Raw genomic sequence first — 21,773 nt, 5'->3', positions numbered from 1 at the left:
AAGAAAAAAGAAAAGAAAAGAAACCTCCCCTCTCCCCTCAAGTTGCTTTTGGTCAAGGTGTTTTATCCTAGCAATAGAAAAACTAATGCATTCAGCTTCTCTCATTTTCCCTCCCATCTTTGCAGTGCTCACTGGTATCAATTAGGTGGAGCCCTAAGACATGCACCAGCACCAACGTCTTGCTGACCTTTCTACCAACAGCACCTGTCTCTAGACCTCAGAACAGCACAAGCAGTAAGATTTTTGTCACAAGTAACCACTGTAACATACTGGAGAGCAGAAATGAAGGAAAAGACTTAGCAAATGGAGGGAAAGAACTTGAGTGGAACAGTTGCTCACAAGATGCTTCCCTCCGCAAAAATGAATACTTACTTCTCTTTCTCCTGCCAGTGCCCTGCTGTCATTCCTTCAAGGAGCAGATGCTGAGCACACTCTGGCCACTCTACTTACCAGGTGGTTCAGTGTGGGTGCGGGGTGACTATGAATACCAGCTGTACAATCCACATCAAGACCCTGCACTTCCCTGGCTCCTCCTTGCCAAGGTCACTGCAAAACTTAACCCAGCATCTGGCACAAGGGTGCCTAGAGAACAGGCACACAGTTATCCTAACAGCTACTACTCCATGATCCTACTGTGTACATTCAAACAGATGAGTTTAATTTCTGTTCATTTTCATAGCAAGTCTACTTATGAGAGAATTCACAGAAATGAAGTAACTCTCCCAAAGTCACACAACACCTGAAGACTCATAATCAGAGCCTCACACATGAGGCATGTGGTTTTTCCATCTTAACTCTGCTCCATTGGCCCAATTGCCAAGGATCCAGGACTTCATAAGTGTTTTCAGTGCCGGGGTAAACCCAGGCAGGGCCTGTGTATGCTAAACAAGCACTCTACCAGGGAGCTATGCCCCTCCTTTTGTTTTTCACTGTCCTTGACAATTCATCAAGTGAACCTAATGTGGAAAGGACAATTTCAAGTTAACAACTGGCAGAAATACAATGTATCCAAGCACATGATTAGGGTACACAGTACCAAGAAAATACATCTTTCTAAACATGTTCCTGCAGCAGTTTTCTTTTTTTTTCTTTGTTCATGGTTGTTTTGTTTCCTTGCTAAGTCACCTATGGCTGGTGGCTTTGAACTGTCAACCCTCCAGCCTCTGCCTCCCAAATGCTGGGACCATGGTGCCTAGGGCCCTATGTCAATTTTCTCTTTTTGGGGAGGTGGGTTTTAAGACAGGGTTTCTCTGGGTAGCTCTGGCTGTCCTCGAACTCACTCTGTAGACCAGGCTGGCCTCGAACTCAGAGATCCGCCTGCCTCTGCCTCCTGAGTGCTGTGTCAGTTTTCTTGAGCCCACTCCTTCATGCATTACTTAATGATTCCACTAACTTAAGGGTCCCTGGAGTAGGGAACGAGGCATTTTCAAGAGGAAAAAAATCTCCTGTAAGAGAAAACTGTTTTACAATTAGCATAACAGCACACGTATCTATCTCACTTACTATATACTTAAACCTACATGCTCAAAAAGTCTTAACAAGCACCAAAGGAGAAGCCAAACATACACAATAGCATCCCCCTCCCTAAATCTGATGAACACTCAAACAGCAGAGACAAACAGCCAAAGGGACCAAGTGGAGCCAGCCAATACCAATTATCATCCCTGACAGTTTGTCTTGAAATATGCCAGTGGCCAGTTGCCCTTATAAAACAAAACGGAAGTGCTGAGATTAAATGGTCAAGTATCAAGCCCCCAAATCAATGCAAAATGATGGAAACACCAGAAGAGCCGCAGAAGAAAGGGACAACTACCAGAATCAGACAGGAAAGAAGATGAAGTCAGGGAACCTGCTACAAGTTTGTGATCAATAATCCATGACAATCACCTGACCATGTGTGCAGACACAGGGGGAAGGGAGCCTGCCTCTCTCACATATCACCTTTATTTCCAGCTTAAACAAAAGGGTAGGGCGCAGTTCCATGGTAGAGAACTTGCTTATTAGCCCAAGCAAGGAAGGATCTGGGTCAATCCCCGGCACCACAAACCCAGAAAAGCCCCACAAAAAAAAATACCTTACTTAATAGGGGCTGAAGATACAATTTAGTGGTTAAGTGCACTGGCTGCACTTCCACAGGACCTGGTTCAATTTCCAGCACCAACATGGCAGCTGAGTCCCAGGAGATCCAACACCCTCTTCTGGCCTTCATGGGCACCAGGCACACACGTGGTACACAAGGATACATGCAGGCAAAACACCCATACAGATAAAATAAAAAATCTTAAATACCATAAAATAAGATGACTTACTGCAAATAGACAGTTCCCCCCAGTTTACCTGGAGACAGAGTTCAGAGCCCAAAACCCACACTACAACTGACTCATCAACACCTCCATGTGTAACACTGCTTTCTTCTGCTGAACTATGTACTCCCCAAAGACTAAACAGCTATAGCACACCCAAGTCTGCAGGAAAGTGAAATAGATGTCTCATTCCAAGGCAGCTGACTTTTCAGACAGGACTGTGTTCTGACAGTCACTTGAATCTTACAGTAAGTTGACAATACCTCCAGACATTCCCACGTACATTGGTTAGTTTGTCAACTTGATACAAGCCAAGTTACCTGGGAAAAGGGAACCTCAATGGAGAAAATACTCCCATGAGATTGGCATGTAGGCAAGCCTATGGGTTACTTTCTTGAATCATGATCGATATGGGAGTGTCCAGCACATGGAGGGTGGTGCCACACCTGAGCAAGTGGTCCCAAGTTGTATAAGGAGACAAACTAAGAAAGTCATGGGAAGCCACTAAGCAGCGTTCTTCCATGGCCTCTGCTTCAGTTCCTGAGTTCCTGCCCTGACTCCCTTGATGATGGATCGTAATCTGCCAGGTGAAAGAAACTCTTTCCTCCCTAGGTTGTTTTTGGTCAGGGTTCTATCACACCAATAGAAAGCAATACATAGAACACCATGTCACCGCCAGGCAGTGGTGGCGCACACCTGTAATCCCAGCACTCGGGAGGCAGAGCCAGGTGAATCTCTGTGAGTTCGAGGCCAGTCTGGTCTAGAGTGAGATCCAGGACAGGCACCAAAACTACACAGAGAAACGGTGGGGGGGGAATCATGTTACCAAGCTGACTGGACTAGCCTCCTGCATCACTCAGCCAATCAAGAGACACAAGGTCAGCATAGGATGGGGAGGTGGATTAAGGACCCCTCCCTTTACGTTTAGAGAGAAGGCCAAAGCCAGGGAGAGACAAAAAGGCATCTGGGCAAGGCAGTTGCCTCCAATTTGGTGTAGTGGTCAACAGTAATGCCCTTAGGTGAGGCCAGTAGTGCCTTCAGAGATACCAAGGGCCTGCTACAGAGGAAATGGCTACAGAACAGCTTGTCTGAGTAACAAAGTAATGTGGCAGACTGAGCAGACCCCAAGTCTTCCAAACAGGAGGCCAAGTCCCCTGTTCTTCCCACAGTGACAAATGTGAAGCACAGACAAAACACAGCTGACCCAAGAGGGGTGGACAGAGATGAAAGCTATTTCCCAGACCTGATACTGAGTCCCAGGGTTAGGTGGAAAGTCCAGACAGGCAATAATCAACGCACCTATTTTACCTCACAAAGTTCAAGACCATTTTTCAAAGACAAAGCCACCTAGAAGAACCCTGTTAAGTGCTGGACTATACAACCTAATCCTTCGGGACCAAGAACAGGGTTCTCCTCCAGTAAAGCCTGGGTCAGTACCACCTCCAGGGTCTGTAGTGACCCCAACTTTACAAGGAACCACAAAGACCTCCCCAAGGAAGCTCCTTTCATGATGAAGCAGGGACCAGATTACACATCCACATGTGCTAAGACAAAGAAGTGACTTTATTCAGACTGCTGGGAAACCCAGGCCACTGGGCAGGGATCCAGACTGGCCAACTCATTGTACTCTGTGCCATAAATGTTTTTGCTCAATGATTACCCTGGAGCCATGTGGCCAGGAGGCAAAACTACCCCTCTCCCCAAATCCACTCCATAGTACCCACCCACCAACCAGCAGGTGAAGCCTTGTGATGAGGTTCCAAGAGTAACATCCCATCCTGGTTTGCTGAGTTTTGACAGGATCTCCAACACATTCTTCACCTTGGACACAAGCAGATGGAGGCCATCCTATACTATCAGGCCACTGGTCATCCTAGAGGGTTTAAAAAAGAAAAGGAGGTTCCAAGTTCAAGCTCAACAAACCAGGCTTAATACCAACCCTAAACTTACATTCTTTTTTTAAAAAATCACTATTATTGTGAATATACATAACTAGGGTGGCATGCTGCCACAGCAGGAGTGAAGGTTAGAAGACAACTCTATGGAGTTGGCTCTCTTTCCACCTTTATTCAGGTTCCAGGGATCAGACTCAGGTCACCAGGCTTGTACAGTAAGTGCCTTTACCCACTGAGCCATCTTACTGGCCTTTGATTTACTTTCTCTGCCAGGTGTGTCCAACCTTTAACACCATAATGTAACATGGTTATCTAGAAGGATCACATGTAAGAAGCAGGCAAGCTAGTTACAAAATATATAAATCTCAAAGTTTAAGTAAGCTTATAGACTTCCATTCAACTGTATTCCTAACTTTCCTTGGCTGCAGGCTACAGGCTGGACATGCCAGTTAGTAGTTTACACCAGAACAGCCCCCAAAAAACAGCCAAAGACTCTCATGGCTGACTGCTAAGAAACATGTGGCTCTTATGACCTTTGCCAGAAGATGTCTGCTCATGCTGCCTGCTCAAAGACTGTAGAGGCGACTGGTGTTCTCTCGGAGGACCGCCAGAGTACGGGAAAGTGACTCCTCTTTGACTCTGGCAATCTCTCGAACTGTGTGCAAGGCCAGGCCTGGATGGGCATACTGGCAAAGACTTCTCGGCACCTGGAAGACAGCAAGCATTCACATCATCGCTGTGCCTTCTGAACATATGTCACATAGAGTATCCCCCATCCCATCCCCAGCAAGGACCTCTTTGGGGCTGCCCTGTAGAGACCCCTTTACCTGCAGGTGCAGGAAGAGTCCTAGTCATGGGGGGCTCTGGGTGAGCGGGGTCCCACGCTTCCATGGACTACCCTCTACAGGGTAGGGCTTTGCACTGCCTGGAAGAGAGTGGTTACCCTTCAGCTTCTCAGCCCCCAGGACTTTTGGTTCTACAGAGTAACAACAGGGAGACACCTATACCGCACAGGGTGCCACCAGGAGGTCACTGGGACTTGGGCCCAGCCAGCCTCCCACCCACTCGCCTCAGTGCCTCAAGTCGGTCTGAAGACAGTCCTACCTGGCGAGGGAGGAAGTAGGGTGCATCTGTTTCCACAATGATCCTGTCCAACGGGATCTGTCTAAGGGCATCCCGGGCCTCCCAGGCGGAGGAGTAGGTCAGTACTGCTGTGAAGCCCACCGACATGTTAGGGAAGTACTTCAACAAAGGCTCAATGACTGAGTAGCTGCCAGTGAAGCAGTGCCTGTGGGAGAGTATGGTTCAGGGCTTGCTCCCAGGCCGCAGCAGCAGCCCCTAGCTGCCTCCAGGCCTGCAGAACCCATTAGTGGACCCTAGAAAAGAAAAGCTTGCACCCAAGCAGACTCCAGAGCAAGCCGAGAAGGAAGCCAGGACAAGTACAGCAGAACCAAGCTGGCATGAGGTTCAGATACTGAGCAACACCAGTCCCACCTCTACCCCACAACCTGGGCAGCCATCTGACACAACCACAGCCATGGCACAGGCTGGAGTAGTGTGGGAGAAGGAGACAGAAGAAATAAAGACCAGCCCTCCCAAGGTTACAACTACACATGGAAAAATCATGCCTGTGCTGTTAGATGCACTAAAAAAAAATGGCCAAATGAAAATCATGGGGAATGGGTCACAGGTGAAAAGGAAGAATTTTTTTCCCCCTGATTTCTTGAGACAGGGTCTCTCTACACAGAATTAACTATGTAGACCAGGCTGGCCTGGAACTCACAGAGATCCATCTGCCTCTGCTTTTCAAGTACTAAAAATAAGAATTTTCTGCTTAAATGTGATGGCAGTTCATGTTCTTGGGTAACGAATACTGTCAACTCATCTGGAACTCTGGGCTTCCTGCAGCCATTAGCTTTGGTCCAGCTGTCCCTTTAAAGACAGCCATTGTCAAAGCCCTGCAAACCCAACCACCATTCCTAACTGCACCTCCGCCACTGCTTTAGTAGACGGGGTGACAGCACAGTGGCTGAAAGCCCACTCCCTCTTGCCATCTGAAAAGACCTAGATTTGCTTCCAACCCCCCTAAGTTCTATTCATTCCTCTGCCCAGCAAAACTACTCACTCAGGCATCAACTCCTGACCTCTAGTCAGAGTAAAGGGCCCTACCTGAGCTCCCTCTATATCCATGTCCACCTCAGTCTCACACTCCACATACTGATGCCAGCAGTGGTCTTTGTCTAGCTTCGACAGCTCCTCCATGGCATCTCCATAGGGGATGCAGGAATGCAATGTAGGAATGCAAAGGAGTTTCCTAGACTAAGACTATGGTTGCCACTGAGGTAAAACACAACCAGAACCTTTAATGCTAACTGGGATAAATGGAGTTTTCAGTCAGGTATGATGGTGCATACCTATAATCCCAGCAGAGGGGAGACAAGAGGCAAGAGGATCAGGAATTCAAGGTAATCTTCTGCTATATATCTGAAGTCTGGCCTGGGCTAAAGTGAAACCCTATCACAAAACAAACAAAAAAAGCTTTCAAGTTCAAGTAAGGAAAAGAAGTATAAGAAGTACCTTTTCAGAAACCTTGGAAGGGTCTGTACACTGAGCTACTGTACCCTAAAGCAGCCTCTCCCACATTTGAGACCAGGAAGCCCCTTCTAGCTCATTTGTGATTAAAAGTATTGATTTAAACTGTTAAAAAGTCATGGCTGTATAAGGAAAGACTGGTCAAGTACCAGAAGTTTCATGTGATTCTACTTAATGTTTAATTCTTTTGAAAAGATGCTTAAAAACACATTAGGAAGCCAGGTGTGGTGGCACCTTGTAATCCCAGAACTCTAGAGGTTGAAGCAAGGGGATATCCACGAGTTTCAGGCTAACCTAGACTTTCAAGACCCTGTCTCAAAACTCCCAAATTTTTCTTAAATGTAATATGGCAGAAAAGGTAGAAATGATGTAAATAAAGTACTGATGTATGAAAATCTTAAAAAAAAAAAAAAATTTAAGTTACTTTAAAAATGCAACAAGGGGGGCTGGAGAGATGGCTCAGTGGTTAAGAGCACTGACTGCTCTTCCAGAGGTCCCGAGTTCAATTCCCAGCAACCACATGGTGGCTCACAACCATCTGTAATGAGATCTAGTGCCCTCCTCTGGCCTGCAAGGACACATGCAGACAGAACACTGTATAATAAATAAATAAATAAATCTTTAAAAAAAAAAAGCAACAAGGGTCCAGATTACAAAAGACCTCAAAAACCATCCTAACAGCATGATTGCTTCCTTGAGTTTCATCTGCAGTTAGTACAGGAGTGCCCAGGTGCCCACTGAAGCTGCAGCTCCTAACCTATGGATCTTGTAGTCAAAGGGCACAAATCTTTTCATGATGTCCAACAGATCTTCATCAGCTTCACGGCAGTGGATGACCAAGGGCTTCTTCAGAGACACAGCCAGCTGCAGCTGCCTCTCAAACACCTGAGAGAAAGCAAAGTGACAGCAGGATTAGTGGCCCTTCAGTCTGTTACCTCTGCAGCTGTCTCTCATTTTTTGCTTCTAAACTATACAACAGAATCGTAAACAAAGCTACCATCTACTGGTACTTCCTACACTGCCGAGTCGTCAACCAACTTCTAGGCCTGTCTCTATGCAAGAGTTGTACACTCACACACACCTCCAGCAAACTGCCTAGGTCTTAGGATTCACAATTCCTGAATGTCCTTCTAAGTTAAGTGCCTGTGGATCCACTTCATTCTGGAGAATTGGTAAAATCCATAGTTAATAACATAAGCAAACAAGTAGAGTTACATCTCTCTTTCCTCCACCATGGCCAGGTTTAGAATTAAACAGCACTAGAATTATTCAGCAAGTTGCCTTACCTGACATATGGCACTTCCATAAGCAATTATTTTAGCTGTGCAACACAGCTCACGTTTGCATCTTCAGTACCAGTAACAATACACTTTTGGTAATATCCACTTAGGAGTGACGTTTACAAGTCTAAAGCGTGTGCCAAATCATCTCAAAAGGGGGGCACAGTATCAATTCTGATATAGCTTTTAACTTTTTAAAAAAGTATTACATCTTTATTATTTATTTGGGGTGAGGGAAGTGAGAATCAACTCTTAGGAGTCCAGAAGGTAAAACTCAGGTCATCAGGCTTTATGACATTGCCTTACCCACTGAGCCATCTCATGGGCACCCTTAAGTGTTAAGCGCAGGATAATGACCAGACACAAATCAAATGATTTTTACATGGGTGTTGGAATCCAAACTCGGGTCCTCATGCTTGCACAGCAAATCTTCTTACCCACTCAGCTATCTCCTGACCCTTCTATTTTCTTTTGTTAAAACTGTTGCAAGGCAGTTTTTACATTGTTGCAGCACATCTGCTCAAGGCCCTAGAGTCTATCTCCTGCATGAGAAGGGTGGGACAGGTGTACCTACCTACACACAACACATATTTTCTTGAATCTCTGATAGGTAATTTTAAGACAAGCCACTATCCCTTGCAACTTACCAAGAGGCCTAACAATAAATATACAATAGTTTGACACACACATCCAAATTACAAAAACAAAAAAACAGTAAGAGAAAAAAACTCCCTAGCAAGCAGGGCTCAACAGAACAACAATAAAGAATGTACACCTATGCTATTCACCCTAGCATTCTCCCCCATCTACCTATGATCTGGTCCTCGGCTGACACACCATTTCCAGGGACTGCGGACTTAACCCGGCTCTCCCAGGGGAACCAAGCCTGTCTTGCATCCGTATTAACTCAATAATTAATTCCAGGCAAAAACAAATAGAGGCACAGATACCCAGGGTTCAATGAGGTGGGTGGGGACAGACTCCAGTCTTCTTGGCTTTTCATTCAAAGGATTATGATCCTCTTAATCATTGATCTGTGCAATGTATTCAGGAAATATCTAGGGTCTAATCCTTGGAAGTAGTTAAATCTGTGACCACATAGATAAAAACAAGACTTAAGGAGGACTGACTACTCAACCCATTTTTCCTCATTTTTCCCCTCTATTTTCTCAATCTTTTAGAAGTATGGAAGTATCAAGTAACAAAAATAAGCTTCATTCCCCCTCCCTCTGGCTACCCACCTCTTGTATGTACTGTGCATCAAACCCAGAACTCAAGCATGACCCATGCTAAGTGCTCAAGCATTTGCACTGTCAGGTATGACCACTCCCAATACTGCCAGACAGACATAATTCTTCCCTGGGTGGTTGTTCTCCTACAGTAAGTCTTTCAGCCGGTGCAAACAAGTTGCTTGCTGGTCACTATTCACTTTACCAGGCATCTAATTTAAGATTTATGTAAAAAAAAAAAAAAAAAAAAAAAAAAAAACCACAGTAGCCACTTCCCCTCTCTATCTTAGAGTCCTCCATGTTGACAGAAACATCTAAGATGGTAAGTGCTTCACATTCAGGTATGTGTTCTGCCCTTCTCCTTCCTGAGTCTCATCTCTCCTTCCTGAGTCTCATCTCACCAAAGCAAGTGACTGCTAGAACACTACCCAAGTTCAGCTTGAACAGAGTGACTCTGGGACTGTACATGTGATCTGAGCCCCTCATAATCTAACAAGGACTTAGGTACTGTCAAGTCCTTTTAGCAGAGTTCCTGGCAAGCATCCAGTGAACGGATCAGCTATACTGTGTGGCAATGCAAGGAGGAGCTCCCTGAACTGCTCCTCTTTCCCTGGCATACCTAACCTGTGCCACAGGGACTATCCTGCTTAGTTTTGTCAATCTGACACAAGCTAGAGTCATTTGGAAAGAGTAAACCTTGAGAAAATGCCCCCCACCATATTGGCCTGTGGGTTATTTCCGTGATTGATAGTTGATTTGAGGAGGCTCAGACCACTGTGGGTACCACTATCCCTAGGCTGGCAATCTAGGGGGTAGAAGAAAGGAGGATCAGCAAGCCAGTCTGCAGCATTCCTCCATGGCCTCTGCTTCAGTTCCTGCCTCCAGGCTTCTACTCTTGGCTTCTTTTTGGTCATCATATTTATCACAGCAATAGAAACCCTTAGTAAGACAGAGACCAATTGGAAAAGCAGAGCACTGTGTCTCACTATCCTAAGACTCTATTTTCCTCCATGTGTTCAGATGTAGTTACTTTATACACGCGTCACATGGCTAACACATTACCACCTCAAGCCAGAGGAAAGCCAGCAAGCCAAATTCCGCAATCAGGACCCCAACACACTAGCCCCAAGGCCTGCAGCCTATAGGACACACAGCATAAGGCCTCACAGGCCTCCTAGCTGTTCTAGGAGCTCAGCATACATGTTCCACCACAAACACCACCTGGGAACCAGGAAAGGATGAGTGGGAGGGCCTTTGCCTCCTATTCTCCATCAGAGATGTCCACTGGAAGGCTACAAGGATTCTTCCCCTGCCTAAATGCCAAGTTCAAATATACTGAGGGAAAAAAAATGTTATGATGGATAACAGTCATTATCTCAGACTGAATGAGATATAACTTTTTTGTATATTTTTGTACTTTTTAAAATATTCTGTAACAGGCATATTTCATCTTATAAAACCAAAACAAGCCAGTGTGGTAGTGTTATAATTTCAACACTAGAGAGGTAGACACAAGATCAAGAGTTAAAGGTCATCCCCAGCTACATAGCTAGTTCTAAGGCAGCCTGGTCTATAAGAATGAGTCTCAGGGCCGGGCGGTGGTGGCACACGCCTTTAATCCCAGCACTGGGAGGCAGAGCCAGGCGGATCTCTGTGAGTTCGAGGCCAGCCTGGGCTACCAAGTGAGTTCCAGAAAAGGCGCAAAGCTACACAGAGAAACCCTGTCTCGAAAAACCAAAAAAAAAAAAAAAAGAATGAGTCTCAGGACAGCCACAGCTACACAGAGAACCCTGTCTCCAAAAACAAAACGAAATGAAACAGAAGAAGAAGAAGAAGAGGAAGAAGAGGAGGAGGAGGAGGAGGAGGAAGAGGAGGAAGAAGAAGAAGAAGAAGAAGAAGAAGAAGAAGAAGAAGAAGAAGAAGAAGAAGAAGAAGTAGTAGTAGTAGTAGTAGTCAGATGTGGTGATACATGCCTTTAATCATTATCACTCGGGAAGTTGAGGCAAAAGACATCTGAGTTCCAGGCTGGCCTGGCATACATAGCAAATTCCAGGCTAGCTAGGATTACAAAAGGAGACAAACAAAATGCTAGTGGGTGTGTCTCTGGCAGAGCACATTCCCAGCATTTGCAAAGGTCTTGGATTTAATCCTCAACAATGCAAATTCCCAAACCAAACTAAACTAACAAAAACAAAACCCTACACTAAAAGATTTGTCAACTAGGCATGGTAACAAGGGTTTATACTCCCAGCACTGGGGAGGCTGAGGCAAAACGATTGTAATTTCAAGGCCAGTTTGACATGGTGGCAAATCCCACATTTAAAAAAAAAAAAAAAAAAAAAGGCCAGGCAGTGGTGACACACACTTTTAATCTCAGCACTTGGGAGGCAGAGGCAAGCGGATCTCTTGAGTTCCAGGCCACCCTGGTCTACAGAACGAAGACAGTCAGGGCTATGCAAAGAAACCTTGTCTCAAAAGAAAAAAAAGTTTTGAAAAACAGTTGAAGAATGGCATTCAAGGAGTTCTAAGTGCAGAATAGTCCTTACTGGTAGGTTCAGCCACTCAAGGAAATGTATGAGGAAAAGCAGACTAGAGAGGCAGTACCTGGTGCTGCTCAGGAACTGGTGTGGTGCACTTGTGAGAGTAGTCCAGGCCCATCTCTCCAAATGCCACAGCCTTGGGGTGCCGTAAGGCATGCAAAAGCTTTCTTTCTTGATTCTCATTATAGTAGCGTGCAAAATGAGGGTGACAGCCAAAGGCCCCCCAAACCAGATCTTCTTTCAGGAGTTCCTCCCATAGGCCATCAGTCAATGTCCTTGGATCACAGAAGTCAGAGATGCAGCCCTGAAACTCCTTAGGGAAGGAGCTGCTATAAATCTTTCTGAACTTTGAAAATGTCCCCTTGAAAGATAGCTTGGAGTAAAGCATGTCCAGGTGACAGTGGGTATCGATGAAACCCTCCTCTAGGTTCATCTCCCGGTGGCTCCTTGGCAAGGAGCTGGATGTATGTTCTCTGGTGTGGCGAGGTGGTGTCTCCTCTCGGAATGTCCTTTTCCCCTTCACCTCCTCCTTCTCCTCCTCTGTGTTTCTGGAGGATTGAAGTGAATGGGAATTCTGGGACCTGCCTTCCTGGGCAACGTCCAGGTCTTTGGAGATGCTCTGGGTGCTCACTGTGGACTTGGAGGAATGAACACTCGAAAGGTCCTGGCTGCTCTTCCCAGCCTGTGCTAAGTCATGGCTGCTGGATCCCCCCAATGGATAACCAGGAGTCTTCTGGCTGCTAGTCCAGTAGCTGGCATAGTCACACCATGGGCTACTATACAGATGAGGAGGGTACATAACATAGTCAGTGGGGAAGGAAGATGATTCCGGAACTGCTGAGTATTTCAGCAAGACAGGCTCCTCTTGGGAGAACCTCACAGTGGCCAGCTCATCCACATCTGACCAGTCACTCCCTGAAGAGGGATGCTCAATCACCACCTCTCTGTTTGTGTGCTGCAGAGAAGAAAAGCAACAAGTTAGCCCTCCTATGGGAAATGCCTCTCTCATCCAATGCTATGGTTCCAGAATGGTCTCTCCCCTCCAGAATTCACACTGACCTTAATCCCACTCTGAGGTTACACCAGAGGGTATAAACTTAACTACGTTTAGAAGCAAGGCTTTTGCAATGCAATTAGATTCAGATAAAGACATCAATGTGGAACCTGATATTTGAACACTGGGGGCTCAAGGTGAATTTCTCAGACCTTTTCTCAGACTCTCTTGAAGCTAGACGGTAACTGGGTTTCCAGGTGCATCTAAATAGGTATGAGAATATTCAACATGTACAATTTCTGAACCAAGTTCTTAAGAGAAAAAAGTGTATTTCTTTTTTTCTCATCTGCTTTCTATTGGCCAATGTAACAAAATCACCATCCCCACCTCAGGCTATAAGGTGGATACTATATTTAGCAAGGCACCAAGATCTCATCCTTACTAAGCCAAAATTCTGTTTTGTTTAAACCACTATCATACTGGTTTTTTTCTTTTTTTTTTTAAACATTTATTTATTATGTATACAGTGTTTTGCCTGCATGTCAGAAGAGGGCACCAGATCTTTTTATAGGTGGCTGTAAGCCACCATGAGGTTGCTGGGACTTGAACTCAGGACCTCTGGAAGAGCAGCCAGTGCTCTTAACCTCTGAGCCATCTCTCTATGCCCCATACTGGTCTTTTTCAATGAAAACAAAGCTATACCCTACCACATGTAATACAATTTTTGAAGAATTTCTTAAAAAGTCAATCAAAGTTTATTAATAACTGAAAGGAATGATGGAAGAGAGGCACTAATTTCCTGGAGTTCATGTTAAATCAAATGTTGCTTTTAATTACTATCCTCTGGGAGCTAAGAGTTAGGGTCAGGGATAAAACTCTTGCCTAGTATGCCTAGGGTCCTGAGTCTGAGCCTCAGCACGGTGGTGGACACAGTCAGGAGGGAGGATGACACCAAGAATAGTATCTAAAACTTCGATCAAACTAGAAAGACTAAATGCCAAATATACCTAATCAAGAGAATCCAAAACCCAGATGTCTGGTGTGTGCTCATTTACCTTTTGACTATCTGCATGAGAGTCAGAGTTATCAAAAAATTCTAGGGCTGGAGAAGGTTTGTCAATGACTGTCCTTTGGTCACCAAGCAGCTCCTCACTAGTCTTCTTCACAGTGACCACTCTTCTGTTACAGACGCTACTCCTGTCTAGCACAGACTCTTCCTTCTCCACTCTGACCTTTGTAGGTGACTCTTCCTTCTGAGGTACAGTGACTGTAACCTTTCCGGCTGGTCTTTCAACACTCTTAACCAGTTCTTCCCGGCTCTTGGCTGGTCCTTCCACACTCCTGGATGGTCCTTCAGTAGTCCTGGCTGGTCCTTCAATGCTCCTGGACAGTCCTTCAATGCTCCTGGACAGTCCTTCAATGCTCCTGGACGGTCCTTCTCTGCTCCTGGACGGTCCTTCCCTGCTCCTGGACGGTCCTTCCCTGCTCCTGGACGGTCCTTCCCTGCTCCTGGCTGGTCCTTCCACATTCCTGGTTGGTCCTTCCACATTCCTGGTTGGTCCTTCCCGGCTTGGATACTCTCCCAAGCTTGCCTTCCCCCGAGTGGTGGCAGCCTCTCCCTTCCTCTTGGGCATTGACTTCCCCAGGATGCCCTGGATGGCCTTCAAGTAGATCACTGTTGAGCCCTGGTCTCGAAGCCTGTCCTTCCTTTTCTGGAACTTGCTGGGTTCCTCCATAGCATCACTCTGACCCTCAGCTTCAGTTGCAAATTCAGAGTTCACAGAGTGACGAGTACTATCTTTAGAATTAACCTGGAATTTAAAAAGAAACTTTCAAAGGTTTGTTTTAAGAGCAATTTCCTATCAGCTAATGACAAGTCACTAGCGACTCCATCAGCCCAAGGGAAAGCGAATGTGACAAAAGTAAGATTCGCCCAGACAGTAGCTTCTCCCTATTGCACTGTGGAAAGCTAACATAGTAATGCTTTAGTCATTTATTTAAAATTCACTTCCAAAGTGCATCATGGCATCTTCTTACCAGTGGACAGGGAACGTAACAGTATAGTTGCACTACACTGAGAGATGAGAAGCAATGACACACTTCATAAGAGCTAAAATAACAATTCAATGTTTTCCCACTGGAACTAGCCCAGTCCACTACAAGAATCAGGAAACCTAAGACCCCAGCAAGGGGGAGGGCTGGTTCAAGGTACCCAAGTCCCCCCAGTCCTAAGTAAGTTCTGCCCCGATGGCCTAATCTTCCTTCAAATCTTGTAATAAATCTTTTCCCAAACTGTAACCCTGTTGTTAGGAGGATACTTTCCCAAAAATGACATTAAGAATGTACCGAGTCATTCTCCATCTCCTGAAACATAGGTAGTAATACCTCAGCCCCATTCTCTTCTTCTGTATCCACTCACTGCAAGAGTCCACAGGGGATAAGCTAGACTATTAGTTTATGTTAACACTCAGGTCCACTCTTAGCCCAGCATGATAGAAAAACTGGAGCCGCCAGGCGGTGGTGGAGCACGCCTTTAATCCCAGCACTCAGGAGGCAGAGCCAGGCAGATCTCTGTGAGTTCAAGGCCAACAATGGGCTACAGAGTGAGTTCCAGGAAAGGCGCAAAGCTACACAGAGAAACCCTGTCTCGGAAAAAGAAAAAAAAAAACAAACAAACAGTGAGTTCCAGAACAGCCAGGGCTACATAGTGAGACTCTATCTCAAAAAAGGAAAACTGGGGCTGGAGAGATGGCTCAGCGGTTAAGAACACTGGCTGTTCTTCCAGAGGCCCTGAGTTCAATTCCCAGCAACCACATGGTGGCTCACAACCATCTGTAATGAGATCTGGCGCCCTCTTCTGGCCTGCAAGGATATATACAGACATTACACTGTATATATAATAAATAAATCTTTAAAAAAAAAAAACTGGAGCCCTCCCAAAAGGAAAGGAATAGCAAACCTCCCCACCTGTAAAACATAACACACGTGACCCTAGAGCATTCTACAGCCACTGTAGCACGCATATTTATATTCAGTTCCTCTCAAAGTAAATATACTCACTCAGGCCAGAATTATAGTGGCACACACCTACAATCACAGCACTTGGCTAAGTTAGGAGGATCACTGTGAATCTGAGTCAGCCTGGGCTACATATTGAGTTCCAGGTAAGTCTGAGTTATATATTAAAACTTGGTGTCCAGGCGGCGGTGGCGCACACCTTTAATCCCAGCACTCGGGAGGCAGAGCCAGATAGATCTCTGTGAGTTCGAGGCCAGCCTGGTCTACAAAGTGAGTTCCAGGACAGGCTCCAAAGCTACAAAGAGAAACCCTGCCTCAACGTCCCCCTACCCAAAAAATAATTGGTATCCTAAAATAGAAATAAAAAACAGAACAAGTGAGATGGTTCACCAACATAAAGTTACTTCCCACTAAGCCTAATGATCTTAGTTCAATTCCCAGTACCCACATGGTGTAAGGAAAAAACTCAATTCCTATTAATTGCCCTTTGACTTCCCCATATGCCATACACATGCATACACACACAAAACAACTGCAATTTAAATAAGCTCAGAAAAGGAAGTCCACACTGCATAACCACCACATGCTCTGGTTGCATGACACAGAGAAATGAAGCTAGAAGTCCTCTCCCTGCTGGCTAGTTTTCATAATGCCAGAAGGGGATACTCATGCTGTTGGGAGAGATTGTCATCAACGGTCTTAATATTCTGTGGACCCTGAATGCTGCACATTCTTGATCTGTCAAACAAGATATGCCCACTAGTGTAACAGAGGCACTACTATTAAAAAAGAAAAGAAGATTATTGAGGCAGAAAGAAAGATCAACAGGCAAAAACACTTGCTGCCAAGGCTTACAACCTTAGTTCAATCCCCACAATCCATATGGTGGGAGAACCACTCCCAAAAGTTGTCTTCTGACCCCCATTCAAACACTGTGGCATGGACATACACATACAAATAAAACTAAAACTAAACAGGACTTAATAAGCACACTGCAGAGGGCAGCAAGCTGGGCAGTAACAAGAGGACTTTTCAGCTGGGTGGTGGTGGTGGTGGTGGCGGTGGTGGCGGTGGTGGCGGCGGCGGCGGCGGCACATGCCTTTAATCCCACCAGAGGCAGAAGCAGGCAGATCGCTGTGAGTTCAAGGCCAACCTGGTCTACAGATCAAGACAGCTAGGCTGTTACAAAAGAAGCCCTATCTTGAGGAGTTACAAAAAGATGTTAGCTGCCATGTGGGTGATGGGAATTGAACCTGTGTCCTCTGGAAGAACAGTCAGTGCTCTTAACCACTCAGCCATCTCTTCAAGCCCAATAAACATTGTTTTGTTATTTTTAAAAAGGAACAACTCTGGAAGAAGGGGGAAAAAAAGATGTCAGGCATGATGGTGGGCACATGCCTCTAATTCCAGCACTCAGGAAGTATAGACAGGAGGATCAGGAGTTCAAAGCCAAACTCAGCCGGAAAAACCCTCCCCCAAAAAACCAAAACAAAACCAGGCAATGGGGGTGCACGCCTTTAATCCCAGCACTCGGAAGGCAAAGGCAGGAGGATCTCTGTGAGTTCGAGGCCAGCCTGGACTACAGAGTGAGTTCCAGGAAAGGCGCAAAGCTACACAGAGAAACCTATCTCGAAAAACCAAAAAAAAAAAAAAAAAAAAAAAACCCAACAACTAAACGTCAACTTCAGACTTGAGAACAAAAGAATAAAGTGAGGTGGACATGAGGACTATTAGCCAGGAGCTGGGGAAACATCTCAGTGGCAGAGCATTTCGAGGTCCTAAGGCAATCTCAGCAGGGAATAGACAAAATAAAATGGTCAAACATCTTCCCTCTTGAACAATGCTGTTTCCTGACACTGAGCTCTGAGCTGAAAAGTGTGGGACACGAGAAGCCAAGTGTGCATCTGTGGAAGTGAAAGTAGGCAGAGCTGGTGAGATGGCCCTGGGAAAATGTTTTCATCAATGCTCCTCAGCTGTGCCAGCTCACACCTGAGACTCAAACAAGGTCACATATCTGCTAAGCAAAAGAGAGGCCTACACTTCCTGAGGTCTTGGAACCATCTCCCCAGCACTCTCACCACACAGTGCCTTAGAAACTAGCCCCATGACCTAAAAGAATGCTTGGCATACGAAGTACTGATTGTAACTATCAAAGGAGAACCCAGTGGCCTTCATGAAAGATAGAACCAGGCTAGGATTAGACTCAAGCAGATTAGAGGCCATACCCTCAATTAATCAGCAATCAGCAACATAACTTGAGACTGAAAATTCCTGTCCCTGACTCGGGGGTTCACTCTGTCAGTGACACTGAATGCAATCATCTAACACTGATACTGTCCAAAGCCCACGTGGATGGACTAGTAACGCAATTAAATTGTATGAGCAAAGGCTCATATTTACCTGACTTGCATCTGAACCATATTCAGTATGGTTCTGGCAAAGACAACTTTTCAATTCACCATTATTTGTGAACTTAAAGAAAAATGCCACTTGCCCTCCAGAGGTCAGGCTACAAGGTCTACATTGAGAAAACATAAGGCATGGGCTGGAGATGAAACTCAGCTGTTAGAGCATGTGATTAGAAAACAAACACTTGGGCTGGAGAGATGGCTCAACAATTATACATTGGCTGCTCTTCCAGAGGACCTGGGTTCAATTCCCAGCACCTACATGGTAGTTCACAACCATCTGTAACTCCAGTTCCAGTTGCTCCAACACCATCACACAGATATATCTGCAAACAAAACACCAATGCACATAAAATAAAAATAAATTTAAAAAAAAAAGAAAGAAAACACTTGGGGTTGGAGAGATGGCTCAGCAGTTATGAGCACTGGTTGGTCTTCCAGAGGACTCAGGTTCAATCAATTCCCAGCACTCACATGGCAGCTCACAACCGTCTGTACTCCAGTTCCAGGGGATCTGACACCCTTTCACACAGACACACATGCAGGCATGTGTTTACCAATGCATAGGAATAACAACAAATAAATTTTAATAAAAGAAAGAAGAGCTCCCCGAGTTGAACACCCAAGCTGCACTTATGAAACCACCAAGAAAGTCAAATGTAGTGACACAACCTGTTCCTCCAACACTCTGGAGACGGGAGGATTGGGAGTTCAAGGTCATCCTTGGCTACATATAGAGTTCAATCTCTAAATGAGCCCATCTTTAAAAAAAAAATCAGGATTCAGGCTTTAAACTCTCTTTCCTTACAGACTGTCTTCACTGCTTTGTCTAGAGGCAGACCATCTCCCCACAAATGAGACTTTCCCTACACACTCTTCTACATACACAATGCCAGCCCACTTTTTAAGACGACCAGAGCTCCAAAACCTACAATGTAATATCAGTAGAAGAGTAGAAGAACAGAGATCTTTGTTTTACAGTTACTTAAGAATCCCAAGCAGCTGGGTGATGTGCGCCACCTTTAATCCCAGCACTCGAGAGGCAGAGGCAGGTGGATCTCTGTGAGTTTGAGGCCAGCCTGGGCTACAGAGTGAGCTCCAGGAAAGGCACCAAAGCTACAGAAAAACCTGGGGGGGGGGGGGGGGGGGCTTTAATCCCAGGCAGAGGCAAGTGGATCTCTGTGTGTTCAAGGACAGCCTGTTACACAGAGAAACCCTGTCTCCACAAAAAAAAAAAAAAAAAAAAAAAAAAAAATTTCCCACACTCCTAAAACACTGCCTGACACAAAACAGGCCCTCAGTAAATCTACTCAAAACCTGAACTGGATCTACTCTTCGAAGCACTCCTCAGTCTGCTCCAAAAACTGAGAAACCCCACTTGTGTACTTCCACTGGGGAAACAGACTTGAGTAAACTTCCAAGGGTAACTACCAACAAACTAAAAAAACCACCCAAGCCTGGTGCAGTGGCATGTGCCTTTAAACCTGGAAGAGGCAGGCAGGTATCTGTGGGTTCCAGGACAGCTCGGTCTACATAAAGAGACCCGGTCTCAAAAAAAAAAAAAAAAAAAAACCTTGTAACCACCAAAGAGAACGTCAACATGCCGGAATCCACAACTTTGGTGAAAGGCCAAAAACTGGACTAAGGGTCCAATTCCTTAGCTGAGATTCATAGGTGTTCTAAGTACAAAGACACTTTTTAAATTTTACTTTTAACGAAGTGTATGTGTGTGGTATGCGCACATGTAGATGCCCATGGAGGTCAGAGGAACGGGATCCCTGGAAGCTGGAATTAGTGGTTGTGAGCCATCCGACCTGGGCTCAGAACTCGGGTCCTCTGCAAGACCAGGATGTGTCATCTCTCCAGCCCCAAAGGCAAATTCTTTAAACTGACCAAAATCTACAACCCTCTTCCACCTTCTACTGTGGTGATTCTCCAGTCCCACTGTTCATTTACAATCACCAGAAGCTGCAGTTTCCCTAAGCCCTCTTTAATCGCTCTCTGGGGGATGACAGGTCACAAGCACTATAAAGCTTTCCAGTAGTTCCAAATGCCACCAAGTTTGAAAACTCCCTCTACATCGAGCCCCCGCCCCCCCCCCCCGCGCCCCCATACACACCCAGGCCCTACACAAAAAGATCTAATTCGTAGTCTCCTCCCACCAAATTTCTCCTCCCCACCTCTCCAGCCACGTGCAAGAGACTTCACCATTTGCTAGATGTCGCCGCCACCTACCTTAACGCTACAAGCTTCCTTCCGAAGAGAAGCCATTTCTTCTAGGGAGGAGTGGGCGGGGTGCAGAGGTCGGGACCCCTTGGTCGTAAGGAACCTGCGAGGGCTCGCGATCAGGAAGCCAGGGGAGGCGGCCCCGCCCGCACCTGAGCCCGAGGAGAGGGAGGACGACGAGGAGGAAGAGGAGGTGCGGCGGCGGGCTGAGCTCCGGGCCGTGCGGGCCGCCACATCGTTGCCCCGCCGGCCTTTCAGACGCTGGGGGCTGCTGGCCCCTCGGGGACGCGACGCACAGCTGCGAGCTGGCCGGCTGGAGGGGGCCACATTGCGGGGCTCCCGGGGGCGGCTGCGCTTGCTGGGACACCCTTCCGACGTGCTGCCCCAGTGGTACTTGACCTTGCGCCGCTCCGACGCCATGGGCACCTGCCGGGGACAGAGGGGACGAGGATTGCAGCAGCAGCCTTCGCGGCTGCTCGCCTCACACCACCGGGAAGCCGCCAGAGCAGCGGCGGGGTCCGGCCCCACTGACCTTTCCCGTTCCTGTCGTCTGCCCATCCCAGTGCTGCGGGTTTCAGGGACGCCACAGCGCTCCGAGACGCGCCCACGGGCCGAGCGCCGAGCCCCACGACGCACTGCCGTGGTGCCGTGGGCCGAGCGCCACGATCAACAACACCGCGCCACTCCCGAGCCGCCAAGGAGCTTCCGGCGCGGCGCAGCGGTCCACCTTCCGAAGCCCCTCGCGGGGGTCCGAGCGCGCGCGCGGCAGCCGCCCTTTGGGCTGCTCGCGCCCGCAGGCCCCGGACGCCAAGGGCGGGCCGCGGGCGGGGTGGCCGCTCGGCTCCCGCCGCCCCGCCCCGCCCCGGGCCTGAGGGGAGCCACTGGCCTCCGGAGCCGCGCGCCGGAAGTCACCTCAGCCCGCCCAGCAGACCCGGCCCAGCGCCTCGCCGCGCCCTCACCCAAGGCCTCCGCCCCGCCGCCTACTCCGCAGCCTCGGCGTCGGCCCCGCTGAACCTGACCGGCGGCTGGCGTGCGGCGTGCGGCGTGCGGCGGGGGCGGAGCCTGCTCCGGGGACAGCGCTCATTGCCCCAACGGAAGAGGGGCGTTACTCCGCGCAAGACGGAGAGCGCGTATTGGACGGGAGTTCTAGGGCGTGTCCTTACGCCTCGCGAAGCCTTCTGGTTGGTTGGGAACGACGTGAGGGTGGGGCCTCTCACGTGGGGGAAGTCTCGCAGCTGAAAACTGCGCCGGCGCCTGGGTACCGGATTCCTGCGGGCTAGGCGTTGTC

At 47.2% G+C, this 21,773-nt stretch overlaps 2 protein-coding genes across 8 annotated transcripts in view; one reads left to right on the top strand and one right to left on the bottom strand.

Annotated features, from left to right (window-relative positions):
- LOC128099828 (protein SEC13 homolog) overlaps positions 1–1,062 on the top strand; it is a 36,339-nt gene extending 35,277 nt beyond the window's left edge. For all 6 annotated transcript variants that reach the window (XM_052721654.1, XM_052721652.1, XM_052721653.1 and 3 more), the window contains one exon: positions 126–1,062. Coding sequence is in view for 1 of the 6 variants with exons in the window: in XM_052721651.1 (XP_052577611.1) it covers positions 126–145 (20 nt within the window). In the remaining 5 variants the exon portion in view is untranslated. The remainder of the gene's footprint in view (positions 1–125) is intronic.
- A 2,781-nt stretch (positions 1,063–3,843) lies between these two features.
- Positions 3,844–21,130, bottom strand: Tatdn2 (TatD DNase domain containing 2). 2 transcript variants are annotated; one of them, XM_052721649.1, is made up of 8 exons: positions 21,018–21,130; positions 20,495–20,911; positions 13,889–14,644; positions 11,904–12,794; positions 7,548–7,675; positions 5,303–5,486; positions 4,732–4,905; positions 3,844–4,176 (listed from the first exon to the last, which is right to left on the bottom strand). In XM_052721649.1, the coding sequence occupies exons 2-7, from the start codon at positions 20,903–20,905 to the stop codon at positions 4,765–4,767; spliced, it is 2,511 nt and encodes an 836-aa protein (XP_052577609.1). In that variant the 5' UTR covers positions 20,906–20,911; positions 21,018–21,130; the 3' UTR covers positions 3,844–4,176; positions 4,732–4,764. The 2 variants fall into 2 exon arrangements, 1 of the variants encoding a protein (XP_052577609.1); XR_008214562.1 differs by lacking the exon at positions 3,844–4,176 and adding an exon at positions 5,026–5,123 and having other exon boundaries at positions 4,794–4,905.
- Between the last annotated feature and the right edge of the window lie 643 nt (positions 21,131–21,773).

The sequence above is a fragment of the Peromyscus californicus genome, unplaced genomic scaffold (assembly GCF_007827085.1).
Source record: "Peromyscus californicus insignis strain IS unplaced genomic scaffold, ASM782708v3 Scaffold_6__1_contigs__length_162567912, whole genome shotgun sequence".
NCBI lineage: Eukaryota > Metazoa > Chordata > Mammalia > Rodentia > Cricetidae > Peromyscus > Peromyscus californicus.
Note: the sequence above shows the minus strand (reverse complement) of the source record. Positions and strands in the feature narration are given on the sequence as shown.

What these genes read in the sequence shown, in the direction of transcription:
- Tatdn2 (XM_052721649.1), bottom strand. Translation starts at nt 20,905, where the DNA reads ATGGCGTCGGAGCGGCGCAAGGTCAAGTACCACTGGGGCAGCACGTCG. An exon ending in AGGAAGCTTGTAGCGTTAAG is followed by an intron (nt 14,645 to 20,494) that starts GTAGGTGGCGGC and finishes TTTAAATTCCAG; the next exon opens with GTTAATTCTAAAGATAGTAC. An exon ending in CCTACTTCCTCCCTCGCCAG is followed by an intron (nt 4,906 to 5,302) that starts GTAGGACTGTCT and finishes GCTGTCTTCCAG; the next exon opens with GTGCCGAGAAGTCTTTGCCA.